The sequence below is a fragment of the Scylla paramamosain genome, chromosome 11 (assembly GCF_035594125.1).
Source record: "Scylla paramamosain isolate STU-SP2022 chromosome 11, ASM3559412v1, whole genome shotgun sequence".
Taxonomy (NCBI): domain Eukaryota; kingdom Metazoa; phylum Arthropoda; class Malacostraca; order Decapoda; family Portunidae; genus Scylla; species Scylla paramamosain.
The window spans coordinates 2,718,741-2,735,000 of record NC_087161.1 but is presented as its reverse complement, the minus strand read 5'-3'; the positions used below and the strand labels follow the sequence as shown (position 1 = coordinate 2,735,000).

The following is a 16,260-nucleotide window of genomic DNA, read 5'->3' as shown; positions in this document are numbered from 1 at the left end:
CATGACTCTCACTCCCCTCAAGACCTGACAGCAAAGGTGGAGCATCTGATCAATGTGAGGACAGCCCTTGTGGATGCAGCTAATGGTATGTGTAAGAAGGCAGTCTGAATTGGAGAGGATGATGTAGATACAATAATTTAAGTATCCAGAAAGTAAGAAAGAGTATCAGTATACAACAGTAATGGATAGTGAGTGTATATACCCTTCAGATATTTGAATTGTAGTCTGTTTTATTGTATGATTTAATGAAACACTGTTAGTTCAGTGTCAGGAATGACTAATGTTTAAGGATGTTTAAGGGATCAAGAACATGAAAGGTCTCAGGCCTTTAGGTTAGTTCAGCAGGCAGCTACTACAAACTGCTGAATGACTACATATTGCAAATTCTGTTTAAATTTTTGTAAATTTTAAATATGCAAATATTTTGGGATTATCTATTTTAATGCATTCTAACAATGAACTTTTTAACATGATACCATTGATTTTTATCTGTAATGATATATTGCAGCATCTTTTAAAACTTAATCTTTGTTTTTCAGAGTTTAATGAGGAACTGGAGGAAGTCTTAGGGCAACATTTGGCTCCCTTGAAAGAGCAGCTTCAGGATGTGGTGAGTAAAACTAGATTGCTTTAAGTTGTTTATCTTTCATATTGTTATATGTAAACTGGATCCTGACTAAAAAATATATTGACAATAATATTTTTCATGTTAAGCACAGAATAGATGGTTTTATTATAAAAAGTTAGATATACTTACTAAAATTATCAAACTTATTTATTCATTTATATTTATTTATTTATATTTTAGGTAAAGGATAGAGAGGCAAGTGTTAGGGAGGAAGTATCCAGTCTTCCTGGCCTCCCTGAGCACCAGGCGTTCATACAGGAGTTCACTGGCTTCACCTCAAGGGTTTCTCAGGAGGCACACACTGAAAAGGTGAGTGAAGTGCTGCAGGTTTTACTAAATGGTATTGAACATTATTGATTCATATTGGTTGGCATCCACATTATTGGGAACTACATTATTTTAAACATTATGCACTTCTAAAACAAAGGTTGCTAGTAAAGTATCAATTCATGTGAGCCTTTCACATAAGCAAGATCCTTTCCAAGACAACATCAAGAATTGTTTGTACCAACTTCCTTTCAGTATTCCAAACAGTCAGTATCAGCAGCATGTGTGAGGTCACCTATAATAATGAGCCTGCCAAGGTGTGGAGGAAAGGGACTTTATTGTGATAGAAGTGAATGTGAGTGAACAGCATGAAAGATACCATACAGTGTAAATGGAATAAATGAAATCACCAGAGAGAGAATGGGATGAACAAAAAAGAAGGGATGTGTTTGGACTGACTCAATCTCCCTTGTCTGGGAAAGAAATAACAAAAATGCTCTTGGAAACTATTTAGGAATTGGTAGTATATGGGTGTTGTTGCTTACCATAAAGGCTTGCTCATCCACCAGCAAAAAATCCATGTATCTTAAATCCAAGGCTATAATAAAGTGTTTAAAGTATCATCTATGGTAATGAGTGGGTGTTGGGTGTCTTAGTTGCAGGTGCTGAGGAACCAACAAGAGATGGTGCATAAGATCCTGGAGGACAACCAGGCCAAGCTCAGTGCAGTGTGTAATGCCTTCTTGGAGAGTCTGCACGGACTCACTAGTGTTGAAGGTGGGTTTGTCTCTCTCTCTCTCTCTCTCTCTCTCTCTCTCTCTCTCTCTCTCTCTCTCTCTCTCTCTCTCTCTCTCTCTCTCTCTCTCTCTCTCTCTCTCTCTCTCTCTCTCTCTTGTTCTCAGCGTTCTTAGCTCTTATTCAGTTAGTGTAGTTTTCTTCAATCAATCTTTTTTCCACATGAACTCACCAGATCATCCATAAAGCTTCCATGACTTAGCCCTATTGTTTATTTCATTAGGATTCTTACTGCTGTACCATCTGGTCTCTTTGCCTTCCTTACATTTACTGTAGGTTCTTTGTTCATCTGTGTTGTAGGATAGACTGGAGCTTGTTCATTATTCCACACATTTTCATTATCTTCATACATTCTTTTCTTGCTTTTGGTCTCACAATAAGTAAATTCATGTTGGTTCTGTGCTATTTTTCATCTTTATGAATGTAAGGAAATTAACAAAAATCTAAACAGTGGTACAATATTAAGAAGACAACAAAGAAAACACTTGACATAATGAAGCAGATATTTCATAACATAGAGTCATGGAATTCCAGACTTGTTTGAAGATAATGAATCTGAAGTTTTTTGAGAGTAAGAATTCTTTGTCATCCATTGCCGCTTGTTCCTCACACATGAAACATTGTCAGAGATGGAAGGCAAGGGCAAGGCGCTGGTGGACAACCTGGAGCGTACCCTAGCAGAGGAGGCAACGTGGGTGGAGAAGCAATACAGGGATTTGCTGGAGCACTACACCCAGGAGCAGGACAGCAACAACCAAGCACATGCCCTCACCTGCAGCCATCTTGTCCACACACTCACCCTTCTCCTACAGTCTAACAAAAATGTGGTAAGTTCCAAGTTGTATCTTGTCCACACACTCACCCTTCTCCTACAGTCTAACAAAAATGTGGTAAGTTCCAAGTTGTGTATGACTTGTTTGTGCATCTGTCACTGCTTCAGGTAAGTTATTCCCTTATAATGTTATTTTATCAGATTGTTTCTCAAAATGGGTGAGATTGCATGGACCAGGTGTTTGCTGTGAGAAAGGTGCTTGAAATATTTTTACAGGTAAGGATGCTTTTTGGGTGTTCATGGGTTAGAAAACCTTGTAACAATAAATAGAGGAGGATTTTTGAGATGATATGAGCTAAGTGGCAGATTAGTAGGGTGTTGAATTTAAATGTGAAAAGTAATGTGTATATATTTGAGTGTGAAGTAGCATGTGTTATTAATTTCCTGTTTAAGTAGTCTTCTTCCTGTGTGTTAAACTTGGGTAAGGAAATGTCATCATTATTTTGCATAATGTCCTTGTAAGTGAGTTGTCCTTTTCTTAAACTCTTAACTGGAGATTCCACCTCTCATTCCTCATTGAAACAGCCACCACTAAGTTAGGCAGTCTGAGGATTTATCTTTGTGGTGACCTGTCTATAATGCTTTGGTGGTTTTCAGAGTGAGCCAAAGGAACTGAGGCAGGAGCACACAAGACAAGTTGAGCAGCTGCGGGAGGAACACGAGGAGGAGATCCAGCGCCTGGAGGCTCAGCTCGCTGCCAAGGACCAGGAGGCTTTGGTGAGTGTGTGGAGAATGGAAGTAACAAAACACATGTATAGTTCATTGAGTAAGCACATCTCTTTAGTTTTGTGAAAAGCTACTAACATTTGTCACTAAAACCAGAAAGAGGATTCTGAATGCAATGCAGCTGTTCAGAGTAAGGTGGAACAAGTGTGCTGGATGCCTCTGGTTGTAGGTTCTAACAGTTAAATAATTAATGTTGCAAGATGAATGGATGCTTGGAGCAGTGTTTCCCTGTTATGCACTAGCCTTGCATGTTGTATATGAAACATCCTGAAAATTGTTGCCTTGAGCTTTATATTGCCTGAAAATATCCTAGCTGTTGCTTATGAACTACTGGATTGGCATGACAAATTAATCAGTGATTTTATGAGAATTAATAAGTGAACTCTCAATATGGAGTCACATTCCCACCATGAATATATTCACTGTTGGTGGCAGGCATTCCTTTCCCTCCCTACCATACTATTATTGTTCAGCATGTGGCTGTTTGGTTCACTCAGCTCATGTGCTGTAGGATGGATATGAACAGTCTCCCAACAGTGGTGTATTAATACATCAAGATTATGTTAGAGAGACTTAAGAGAAAAGACAGACCATACTATTTCTCTCCCTTCTGTTTTCTTTCCTTTGAATAGAAGATGGTATATTTTCATTACTTTAAAGCTAACACAAGGCATGAGTGTTTTGCAATTAACCACCACCTCCTCCTCCTCCTCTATTTGCTTATGGGGAACAGGAAATTATTGATGAAGAAATTGCTCAGCTGGAGTCTGATTCGCATCACAGCCTCAGTCTTAGAGACGAGCTCTCTAGCACACTGAACACCCACCTCAGCAGCATCAGAATACAAGTCACCAAGGTATTACTGCTGATTCTTTCTTGATTGCTTCTATTTGGCATTGCTTCAGTAATATTTTAAAGCGCTACACAAATAGAAGTTTCTGGCACCATATAAATTTTTGGTTTTTGGTTTACTTATTAATTTTGATTCCTGTCTTATTTTCCATCTTTTATGGCGTGTTTCAGACCACACTTGGTGTTGTGTAGCAAGGGTTCGTACACGTGACTCCATGCACATGTACAGGAGGGCAGGACTGCCTGATTTCCAGTGTTGTCTCAACCTGGCATTATGTTTGTTGCCTGCTAGGGAAACAGACCACTTACTGATGTCATGTGTGTTGTACATCTGTCAGCATTCTCTCTCTCTCTCTCTCTCTCTCTCTCTCTCTCTCTCTCTCTCTCTCTCTCTCTCTCTCTCTCTCTCTCTCTCTCTCTCTCTCTCTCTCTCTCTCTCTCTCTCTCTCTCTCTCTCTCTCTCTCTCTCTCTCTCTCTCTCTCTCTCTCTCTCTCTGACTATCAGATTATATCTGATGAAGTCACAGTCACGATTATATTTAGCTTTTCTGTCATTTCCTTTGCTTTTTTTACATCTTCCCTCAGGATCTCATCACATGAGATAGTCTTCCTTGGTCTTCGCTTACTTTAATCACACATTCCCATCATCTCTTTCTCCTTATGGCAGATTCATGGCAGTGAATTTGTTTCCATTATTTCCATGATGCTCTCTGTCCCAAATTTGCCACACACCTTACATTGGGTTTGTGCAGCAGCATTGCACATCCATCACACCCTGCTCTCTAACTAACTGAGATTCAGTGTCATAAATCATTGGACTTGTCATACATGAAGTGTCTGTGCTATCTTTAATGTGCAAGGAGAGTCCAGTCATTGTTAGAAAATTAATTTATTTCACTTTACCTATTAAAGGAAGCAAAGAGAGGAAACTTTCAAGTATGTTACTAAAAGGTGGTTGAAGTGGAACAGTATACAAGATGTACAAAACAGAATTTTGATGTATGTACAAGTGTATATAATATATGGTACAGGTTCCATAGGCAGGATGAGGAATCTGGGACAGACACAGATGAAATGTTGATGGTAGAAAAGTGCAAGAGAACTGTACAGCTGGTATCATGATTGCTTCTGTGCTTGTGTACTTGATTGTTTGTGATTATATGTGTGTATGCTCCTCAAATTTACTGAAGTGAAAATTTTATGTATTTTGTGTCTTCTTTATTATTGTAAGTATTTTTTTTCATGTGTCTGTCGAATATGGTCTGCATTGCACCTCCTTTGTTTACAGATTCCATGCAGCACATTTTATATGAGTGGCTGCTTGTGAAAGACAGCCAACTACTCCGTAATTGAGTTTATAGTATGATCAGTTGTATAATGTTCCCTCTCTCCTAAAACAAGACTAATGTGAGTGTGACTATTGTGTGCGCTGCTGATATTCATAGCCATGTTTAGAAATTTTCATATGTGTAGGGTGATGGAAGTGTATGTTCTGTGTTAGAATTAATCCTAAGTATTAGCGGCTACTACTACCTATTCAAACGCTTGATATTCATCCAGTAAGATCAAGCCTGCACAGTATTGCACATGAGATACACATTAATATGATCTGTGAAGTCAGCACATGCACCACAGCTATGTTCACATTATTGCTGTTTATAGGATAGTGGAGAAATTATGTAATTAATCACACTATGAACACCATTTTGGGGTGGTTGGCACTTGGCAGCTTGTCACGGGCAGCCACTCATATGTTGTCTCGGTTTTTTAAAATTTATTTATTTATTTATTTTTTTTTTCATAATCTTTATGTCAGACACCATTATCTCCTTTTTTTTCCCCCACTAGTGTGTGATATTGATAGTTTGGTGTTAGTGTTTGGGTGCACCTGAGAAATGTGTGTGTTAGTAATATTCAGACCTTCTCTCCCCTTGATGTGAGACAGCTAAGGAGTCAGGTCTTATCATCTATTATGCTTCTAAATATATATTCTTTCTGCTTGCAGCAACATCTTCAGGGACTCTACAATGACAGGTGAGTGACAGAAAACTTTATCATAAGATTAAAAGAAAAAGAAAGTTTGCACAGTTGAGCAGTGAAAATTTTCAGCAAGATTTTCCATTGTAATAGTTGGGAAGAGGACAGCCACAGGTAGAGTTCTAGAGTTCACCAGTGAGACAGATAAAAGCATGAAGATATTACTTAACTCTTGTATTAATAAGCTGGACAGAATAATAATGATAATAAGCAGGTTTTGTGTAGTGAGGTCACAGGACAGGAAGAATTATGCAGTTATCAAGTTGAAAAATTTACATTGCAACAGAAATGTGATGTTTCAAAAAAAAAAAAAAAGAAAAGAAATTGTTTATCTAAGATTTATTCAGTGGCTGATCATGTAATGATTTCAGGAGCTTAATCCTTCTGCTGAGTTAACACTGTATATGAATTGTCCTCATGTCAGATCTGCATAGTTTTCAGTGTTTTAGGAAGTCAATAAAGGCAGATAATGATGACTGTGATTCCGGCAGGGATTGGTACAAGAAGACAGTTGGACTGCTGTCCCATGTGACCCTGCAGCTGCTTCACTACTACAGTGTGGCTCAGAGCCTCACCCACCAGCCACAAGAGGGCACTGCCTCACCTCTCCCACACCCTCCTGAGTCTCCTACTCCTGGCAGGATTCTGGACTTGTCTTTCCTGTCAGACTGTGTTGGAGAGGAGGAGGAGGAGATGCTGGCCTTCAGTGAGGACAGAGCCTTGGCCACTGGACTGATGGGGAGAACAACTATAGGCATGGGAGGGGAGGTGGAGGATGCTGAGTCAGCACTGGATGGCACAGCAGTCAGTGATGGCATGATGGATGACTTGGACAAGGATGAACAGGTCCGTGCCCTGCTGGAGAGATCTTATCCTCAGCTGATGGCCATTCTGAAGGGCCGCTGGGACAGGGTACTAGTGGCCCGTCTGGAGAAGGAAGTGCAGGAGCTTACCATCTCCTTGCAGGCCTCAGCAGGGATGCTCAGGATATTTATTCACTCAGTGTCAGGCAATGGAGATGACTTAATGCCACATGGTTTGAGGGATGAAGTCCAAGAGGAGGGTGTCAAGAGTTCTGTACTTAAGGTGGGTCACTCTGAGTCCATACAGGAAGGTAATGAACAGAAAAAGGAATCAGAAGGGATCCTTGGCTTCAGTGTTGGTGTGCAACAAACTACAGCAACAAAGGATACCACAGTTCCTCCTTCAGCATCCATTTTGCAACAAGATCTCAGTTGCATATCAGAGGGCCTGATCCAGCTGCTTTCACAGGAGGAATCTTTGCCAAGTTTTATAACACTGGCACCTCATGATCTCCAGGACAAAGAGCAGCTGAAGGCTGTGCTGCGCCAGCTGTGTGAGGCTGCTCAGGCCACAGCAAGCCTCAAGCTGGAGCTGCACCACACTCAGGGTCTTCAGCAAGGATTGGAGGAGGAGCGGCAGAACCTGCAGGAAGAGGTCAACCGTCTCACCCACTACAGCAAGAACCTGGCTGGAGAACTACAGGTAAGACTTCCCTCATTCAAGTACTAAATTAGTACTTGACTGAATATTACCATAGTATTATTACTTCTTATGTTATGTCCTGTTGTATAGTAATGCTATTTGAATTTAGTGAAAATGATATTCCTTTCATTGATATACATATAATATACATACAGTAATGCTATTTGAATTTAGTGAAAATGATATTCCTTTCATTGATATACATGTAAGGTTGTCTCATCCCCTTAGGTGTTAAAGGATCAGCTGGAGGAGACAGATCAGGAAAACCAGAGACCAGTCTCTCATTATGCTGCCAAAATGGAGGCCACAAAAGATGTCAGGGAAAGAGGTGAACACTGCCATATGATTTTAATACTGCTTCTATCTTCACTATTGCTATCATGTTTAGTTTAACCTTGCTGACACCATGATGACTGTAAAGACTCCAAAACATGCACTTCATATCGTCAGGCAAAGATGTGGCTGATAGTCTTGCATTTCACCAAAACTTCCTTGTCACTTACTAAATTTATCAATGCTGGATATCTTTCACCTGACAGTGTAAGGGGTTGTTTGCCAATTTGGCTTTCAAAGTGGAGCAAATCTTAAATAATATTATGTCATTTATCAAATTATTAAGAAATTTTCAATATATGCATTAATACATTTAATATAGTATGTGTATTGTGTTTTATCAGTGCTGAACAAATTTTGCTTTGCATTCTCCAGTGCGTGCTGCACTGTCAGCAAAGAATGTTGCTGAGCTGGAGCGTGGCCAGCTGGAGGCACGAGTCAGGGAGCTGGAGGGCTTGTTGGAGGCAGTGGTGAGGGAGTCTGAAGTGGCCCTGGAGGCGCTCAGATCCAGGGAGACAGATCTCTCCCAGCAGGTTTGTGTGTGTGTGTGTGTGTGTGTGTGTGTGTGTGTGTGCAAAAATAATTATAGTTTGTATTTCTGCATTTTCATCCTCACTCTGCATGCTCACAATTTCAGCTTTTTCCTCATGTTCTACTTTAAAAAAAAATTTCACTTCTGTTACAGTTATCATTCCTCTGTAACTGTTTTATTATTCTTACCTTTCTCTCTCCACATATTGCAACAGTTACCCATCAGTATTTTATTTTTCTATGTCAGTTCAGTTTGTACCAGACACAGCATTTCATGGTGGTGATGTAATCCTCAGCTGGAGGTGGCTGACCGACAGCTGAAGTCGGCCCGTCAATTCCTTGAGGAGCACGCTAGTGAGCGTGACCAGGAGGTGGAGGAGCTGGTAGCAGTGCGGGACAAGCTCACCCTCCAGCTGCGGGAACGAGATGCCCAGCTGGTCCACCACGCATCCCAGGAGAAAGAGGTAAGACTGAACTTTTTTTTTTTTTTCAGGATTCATGAGACCATGGCTCTTGTGTATCAGATATAGATGATGATGGTGGTGGCAGTGCATGACATGATGTTTCTAGTGTCATGCATGGTGCTCATTGCATAGTGGTATTCATGACGTGGAGCTGGAGTGGCAGGTAACATCTGTCTAGATGTACTTCTGTCATGGTTGTTTTCATATCACACATGAGCACACATAACAGTTACACATCACTGCATTATCAGGATGGAATGTGAGAATATGAATACACACACACACACACACACACACACACACACACACACACACACACACACACACACACACACACACACACACACACACACACACACACACATTAGTTTATTTAGTGTAGATTATATTTGTTTTTGCAAGGGAATCAGACTTAGTTAAAATTGATTTTGAATTCTTGAGTAGTAGCAGGGAAAAATGTCTTAGTTTGTAAGTTATATTATTGAATTTTTTTTTCAGAAATATTCTTTATATAACCAATAACTGGTTTGTAATGTATATGCATATTGGTGAAACTAGAATGGTCTTGCATGACATCAGCCTAAGATATGACAAAACACTGCTTCCCTCACCAACCATGAGTAACTGTCCTCAGCTGGTGTACTGTTACCGTGCACCAAAAGGATATACTTAACCTTTGCTGAATGTGTCATGCCCAACGAGCTTATCATGATATTAATGAAATGAAATGTTCATCCCCTTACTGAACATGGAGAGAGAGCTTTGTATATATGAGATGATCAGTGAAGTAGTCATTGGTTTCACAGGTCTGATTGAAATAGAATTTTGAGGCAGAGTATGAGATGATGATGATAAAGATGTACAAGAATGGAATAGATACCTCACATATGAAAGAGAGAGAGAGAGAGAGAGAGAGAGAGAGAGAGAGAGAGAGAGAGAGAGAGAGAGAGAGAGAGAGAGAGAGAGAGAGAGAGAGAGAGAGTATCTAGCAGCTAACTGACAGCAGTGTTGAAATGCTTGAGAAAGTTGATGGGTTGTGTGTGTGTGTATGTTCAAAGAAACATCACCCACCTCCCTCTTCTGTGCTTTTTTATGTACTTGTGGCTGTGAATTGTGAAGTGTCCCTCAGCAGTGACCATGAGGGAGGTGGTGCTTCCTGATGCATTGCTCTGTGAGTGAATCCTTTCATAGAGGATGAATAAGTGAATGAAAATTATGTGGAAGAGTTTGGGTGGGTTATACATATCTGGAATAAAAAAAAAAAACAGGGTAAATAGACACCTTCAAGAAATCGTCATAAAAAAAATAAATAAAAAATAAAAGAATGTATATATATATTTTAGAAGTTGAATAATGAACTGCATAATGATGATTATTTGCAGTTTTCTTTCTGGATCTTTACTATAGATATGTTTATATATTGTCTATTATTTTTTTTCCAATGCATACTGGGATGTAGTCCATTGTAGTTGTTGTCATTGTCTGTGAGGGATATGGTATGTAACAGTGTAATATAATGTACTGTCATTTTGTTGATTAGAAAGTGTGTAATGGTGTAGGGGATAGAATGTTGTGGAGGTGATGAGGGAGATCTGCCATCACCGGTGGAGTGCAGCCTTCTGGAGGTGTTATGTTGGTAATACTGATACATGCATTACTCTGCTGTCTGGAGAGGCACCAGAGCATCCTCTTAATGTCTCTATCACTAGGTTTGTGGGTAGCAATCTTTCTCACCACTAACCAACCCCAGTGATTGGGTGTACATACAATGCTACAGATTAAACTGCATTACTAAATAGTTTCTGGTGTACAAAATGTGCTTCCTCTAACACCATGATGCTTGGTATGAGTGAATGGCTCTGTGTACATGTACATGCATGACTAAGAGAGGATAGTTTAGTACTGACCTTCTGTATGTCGTTACAAAGTGGGAGAAAATTAATTGTAATATAATACTAGCTTTTCGTCTATGTCAAGTGCCTAATACTTTTCAATTATTTTCTGTTCTATTTTTCTGTTGTCAGTAAAAAATCTTGAAAGCATCTTCACTTCCTGTTTTCATCTTTTCTTAAACACCCTTTCTTCCTGTTCCCATCCTTTTCTTCAATCATTCATTATTTTCTAGATATTTGCTCTCACCTTGACTGCGACCACTTTGCCATTTCATCCTCCTAGATTTCTCTGGGCTAACTGTCCGTCTCCTCACTCTACCCTTTCTTCACTCTGGTGTTTTGCTCTAGGTGGAGAACTTAGAGCGACAGTTGTGGAAAAAGTCTGAGGAGCTGCAAGAGGCTCTGTCCAAAAAAGAGGAGTTGCAAGTTGAAAACAAAGCATCTAAAGACAAGGTAATGATATTCTCTTATTCTCCCTCCCTAGCCCCTTTCCAGTTACCTGTGATACCTTTCATATGGCTCCTATACCACACCCATACCCACCCACCCATCTACACACACACACACACGCACACACACAGTAATCGTAAGACATGACATTTTCAACCACATATTCATCTGTCTATTCCTTCATCTTGTCATCTGTCAGTAGTTTAATGTGATGTTAAATTCGGCTCCTGACCTATGTTGTTGTAGTCATCCTAGCTACGTAGTCATGCATGAATGTGTTCACTGATGTGTTTGCTGTTATATTTGGTGAACTGTTTTTTTTTTATTATTTTATAAATCAAATTTTTGGCTATTCTCTTTGCAGTTTTTTCCACTGTAGCTTAAGTATTTTTTCTCTTGTTATGCCTTTTTTTCTATTTTGCCTTTATTATTGCTTTCTTATTGATTTGAAAGGGAGGTTTCATGTTTAAATGGATCATCCTTTACCATCTGATGGTATTTATTTTGCTAAGTCACACATTTATGTAAAGCTGGTCTGTTATACATGTTGCTTTCTGTTTCCTCCTACAAAATCTAAACCTGTACCTTTGATTTTTTTTCATAATGCACAGTATCTTCATTTTTGGTCTACATAAAGCAAAGCCACAGCAGTCTGCCTTTTGTCATTATTTCACTGGTAATTTCAACCCCAGGTCTGCTCTCATGCATATATGGAGTGATTTCCAGTTGTTCTTCCTCAGGTGTGACACTGTGTGCACCACATACATGATTCATGTGTGTCTCTCTTCTGAAATATATGATTTCTCAAAGAATAAATAAAGGCTGGAGCTTCTCTATAAAACAATTGCTTGTGTAATAAATGTGTTGGTGACTGATTTCTTCCCGCCTCAGATGTGTCAGCCTCAGAGGGGCTTACATCTGCACTGCATGATGCACCCTACACATGTGTAGTTAATTTATTTTGTTGTACATTATAACTCCCACTCATTTGTAAGGCCGCTCACACGAAGTGGTACCAACATGAATAGAAACGATAATTCATGAATAAATGTAGGAAATGTCACATCCAGGGAAGAGATGTGCATGGTACATGGTGACTGATTACAGACAGTATTTGTAATAAGGGATTTTTTTTACATCTGAGGTAAAGTAGAGGACTGGACAAGAACAAAATATGACATTCTTTCCCTGACACTCAAGGACTATACTTCTGTAGTTCTGCTTCTCTGTGGGGAATCACAGGGAAAATTTATTGCTTACTATTCTAGTAGCCACCTGCTGCTATATAAAAAAGTTGCGCAAAAAAAATGGAAAATTCATTTGCATTGTTTTTAGAAAATGCTACATGTATAAAGATAATGATAACTAACTTGTTATTATTATTATTATTATTATTATTATTATTATTATTATTATTATTATTATTATTATTATTATTATTATTATTTTTGATTGATTGATTCTTATTGTTATTTTTTGTTACTCAGCTCTATCGAGTGGCAATATTATTTTTCAAAAGCCTGTCTTTCATATATAGATTCACGTTCATTCAGAAAGATACCAGAGAACTTGAGGAAATCGAGATTAAACAGAAGGGACACAGACGCATGACCTTGGGGTGGGATGCACTGCAGGTCTGGGAGGGGAAGGGCAGATATCATAGAGTCATGTGGCAACCACAGCAACTCTCCAGGAATGTTGCTCATCTCTTTCTCTGTGATACACAATAATTCAATATACAATTCAAAACACTAAAAATCCTGTACAAAATTTTTACAAGTATATGCTAGAAAAAAAGTGATTAAAAGAATAGATTTTGCAGTGTCTATCCATCATTTATGTTCAGAGTTTACTGTATAATGAAAGAAATATCTCTTGAGTAGTTTGTGAGAGGGATGGTGTGTCAGATAACAAGTGAGAGAGGTAATTATGAAGAAGCTGTGACTTGAACATTTTTACCAGTTTAGATAAGAACATAAGAAAACAAGGGAAGCTGCAGGAAGCCATCAGTCCTTGTGGTAATGAAATGTACCTCACACTGAACTGCTTGTAATGGTATTGGACTCAAGTATGAATGAGGCACAGCTGAATTATGACCATCCCTATAGTATGGATCAAAATTTCAGGATGAGCTACGTTACCATGGTCCATGGAGCCTGCCTTTTAAAGTAATGGTGATGGTGATTACCAGTTGGCCTGTGGTCAGGTGTCAGGCTCATAATTCAGTCATTGAGTGGTCACTTGTATGGTTCACATTGGACAATTTATGTTTTGTAATATATCTTGTACTTGACTTCTTGTTATATCATGATTTAGGTAAATTAATTGTTATTTAGTATTCCACACTCTCCTGTGTAATATTAACTGTAAGATGAAAATTACTTAAGAGGTGTTTTGGTTCATGTATTTAGAAGTTGTGCATACAGGAACAGACTATTGGTACTTTCTTTTTATTGGTTATGCAGCAAATTATGACAAAAAATTTATGGTAGATAGAAGTGATACATGAAAAGGATGAATCTTATTGAACTAGGCAATTATGATAACTTTTTGTGGCTGCTTTAGAGATAACAAAGATAATGAAAACAGGATTGACAGAATTTGATATAGAATAAGTTTTGTGACATAGCTGAATGCAAGTGGAATTATGTGAAGTGCCATAAGGGGTTATAACATGCTGCTTTGCTTACATCCTCATGAATATCAGATTTGTGACCTGCGGGAAATCATCCAGTCCTTGGAGTCGCAGGTGGACGGTCACTGCATGAAGGAAGCAGAACTGCATGAGCAGGTGCAGGAATTGAGTGATGCACTCACTCTTGCTAAGCAGCAGGCACACCACCTCTCCTCCCAGGTGTGTGTGTGTGTGTGTGTGTGTGTGTGTGTGTGTGTGAGACCTAATTGTAAGTATGGGGCTAGAGCTACACTCATGTGGTCCTGTTTCCATATATGCTTATATTTATCAGGTCTTCCTGGTGCATATGTTTTCCTGATACTATCTTCTCATTTTGTTTTATGTTTTTTTTATTTTTTTTTTTTTCTGTTGGTCTCATACTTCTCAGTCCCTGCAAATATTTGTGTCTTGATTCCTTAAGGGCTGTTTCTTGGGGTATTTAATGGTATATTTCTCTGAAAACTTGTGTAATTTTTGGTAAGAGTGGTTTGTGTATGTGTTGTTCCTTTGTTGGTTAATCTCCATGTGTGTGTGTGTGTGTGTGTGTGTTTGTGTGTAAGATGCCACGCTTTATGTGAGCAACAGTGATTTTTTTTTTATGTAAACTTATTTAATTCTCTGTAAAATTGATTATGCCATGTGTGACTCTCAGGTGGAGGAGCTGAGGCCAGGTGAAGGGATGCAGGTTGATGGGCAGTCAGCAGATGAGACGACTCAAAGTGTCTCAGAGGATAAGGCAGAAGGGAATATTTGCCAACACAGTGCTTCCCTTTTGTCAGAACTGCAGGAGGATGCCCTCTCCACCTCAGTCATGGTATAGTTGCTTTCACCAGCTACTGCATTTAAGTTATTTTAACACCATATGCATGGTAATGAAGGGAAGATCATGCATTTTATTAAATAAAAATTAAAGTAGTGCTGTTTGCTGAGTGGTTTTAGATAATGTAGAAATTGTTAGAAGTTTCTCAAAACTTGCTTATGGTTAAACCATATTTATGTATGCTTCATTATATTAAGGATTCATGCCATACTTGTTTTCATCATGAATTTGTACTGTGCAATGTCATGTGTATGCTTTTATCATTAATGCTTCACACTGTTATAAAATTATCAAGTAATTAGTTTTAAACTTTATACCAACATTTAAAGTTAATTATTGGCTTTCAGTTAATAAGGGTAACAAATATGCTTACAATATGAAGGAATCTTTATTTTCAAGTCAAAATTAACTAACAAATGTTCATTGCATTTTTCTCATCACAGTTCCGGCAGATTGAGAAACGTTTAAGAGACACGACAAGAGGCCTTGAAGCAATGCAGTTGTCAGGCTCACTGGAGGACATTTCTGCCCAGTGAGTGTTGTCTTGGTTTTTAATATTTTGATCTTTATCAAAGGTGTTTCATTTTTTTTATCAAGTACTGTTCAATGTCTTTTGGTGGGGATGTTTAGTGTGTTTGGAATAACATTCATTTTAAATCATAAAAAAAAAAAAAAAAAATAACAGCTGAACTTTGTACAGGAAAAAAATAATAAATGAACTCTTCCACAGGGATGTAGAGGTGACAGTGGATGGAGGTGAGGGCAGACTCTCCCCGTCCACTGTAGACCGTCGCCTGGAAGACCAGCTTGTTGCCCTGGAGTGCACCACTGAGGCAGCCATCAAGCGCAACAAAGATCTTCAGATCACCATACAGAACCTGCAGGCAGAATGTGAGGTGAGTGGCAGAATTTAGGCTAATAATCCATTGTTGCATTTAAACTTGTTTATCTGTTGGATACTATTCTGCCATCTGCTTGAATGTAGTTGTAATGGAATTAACTCAGAGATCTTTTGTGATTCCTAACATTTTTATGACAAGTAAAGTACAGCTTGCTGAGACAGCAATGATTTTCTTCAGGAAGTAACAGCAGAGCGAGACACCCTCCAGGAACGGTCAAGGGAGCAGCTAGTCAAGATTTCCAGCCTGGAAGCACGACTGGATGAGGTGAGACGTGCCGACCATCCAGCAGCGGCTGATATGAGGCAGCGGCTGGCACTGCTGCAGGAAGACTTGGAAGAAAAGAGAGAGGAGCTCACCAAGAGGAGCATAGAGGTGAGGGATAAGGAGGGATGCTGTAGAAAAGATATTGGAGTGAACACCAAAAACTGGAAGAACATACAGAAGATGTGCTTTTAATATTTTTGTCCAGGCCACCATCATCGTTATGAATATCCAAGCTGGAGACCACTCATTTATCCTGTTTCCTTCCTCAAATGGTTGATCCTGACAGA

The 16,260-nt window shown here is 39.0% G+C and overlaps 1 protein-coding gene across 5 annotated transcripts in view; it reads left to right on the top strand.

Annotated features, from left to right (window-relative positions):
• The window catches only part of LOC135104822 (pericentrin-like), a 47,172-nt gene that overhangs the window by 16,239 nt on the left and 14,673 nt on the right, over positions 1 to 16,260 (top strand). For 3 of the 5 annotated variants that reach the window (XM_064012470.1, XM_064012466.1, XM_064012465.1), the window contains exons 4-21: positions 1 to 85; positions 540 to 610; positions 809 to 937; positions 1,552 to 1,672; positions 2,318 to 2,517; positions 3,120 to 3,239; positions 3,982 to 4,104; positions 6,106 to 6,134; positions 6,629 to 7,643; positions 7,872 to 7,971; positions 8,352 to 8,509; positions 8,804 to 8,971; positions 11,212 to 11,316; positions 14,021 to 14,167; positions 14,640 to 14,801; positions 15,251 to 15,339; positions 15,538 to 15,703; positions 15,887 to 16,081. The exon at positions 1 to 85 is cut by the window's left edge and continues 237 nt beyond it. In XM_064012470.1, the coding sequence (XP_063868540.1) occupies positions 1 to 85; positions 540 to 610; positions 809 to 937; positions 1,552 to 1,672; positions 2,318 to 2,517; positions 3,120 to 3,239; positions 3,982 to 4,104; positions 6,106 to 6,134; positions 6,629 to 7,643; positions 7,872 to 7,971; positions 8,352 to 8,509; positions 8,804 to 8,971; positions 11,212 to 11,316; positions 14,021 to 14,167; positions 14,640 to 14,801; positions 15,251 to 15,339; positions 15,538 to 15,703; positions 15,887 to 16,081 (3,183 nt within the window). The remainder of the gene's footprint in view (positions 86 to 539; positions 611 to 808; positions 938 to 1,551; positions 1,673 to 2,317; positions 2,518 to 3,119; positions 3,240 to 3,981; positions 4,105 to 6,105; positions 6,135 to 6,628; positions 7,644 to 7,871; positions 7,972 to 8,351; positions 8,510 to 8,803; positions 8,972 to 11,211; positions 11,317 to 14,020; positions 14,168 to 14,639; positions 14,802 to 15,250; positions 15,340 to 15,537; positions 15,704 to 15,886; positions 16,082 to 16,260) is intronic. The other 2 variants (XM_064012469.1, XM_064012467.1) reach the window with 2 other exon arrangements.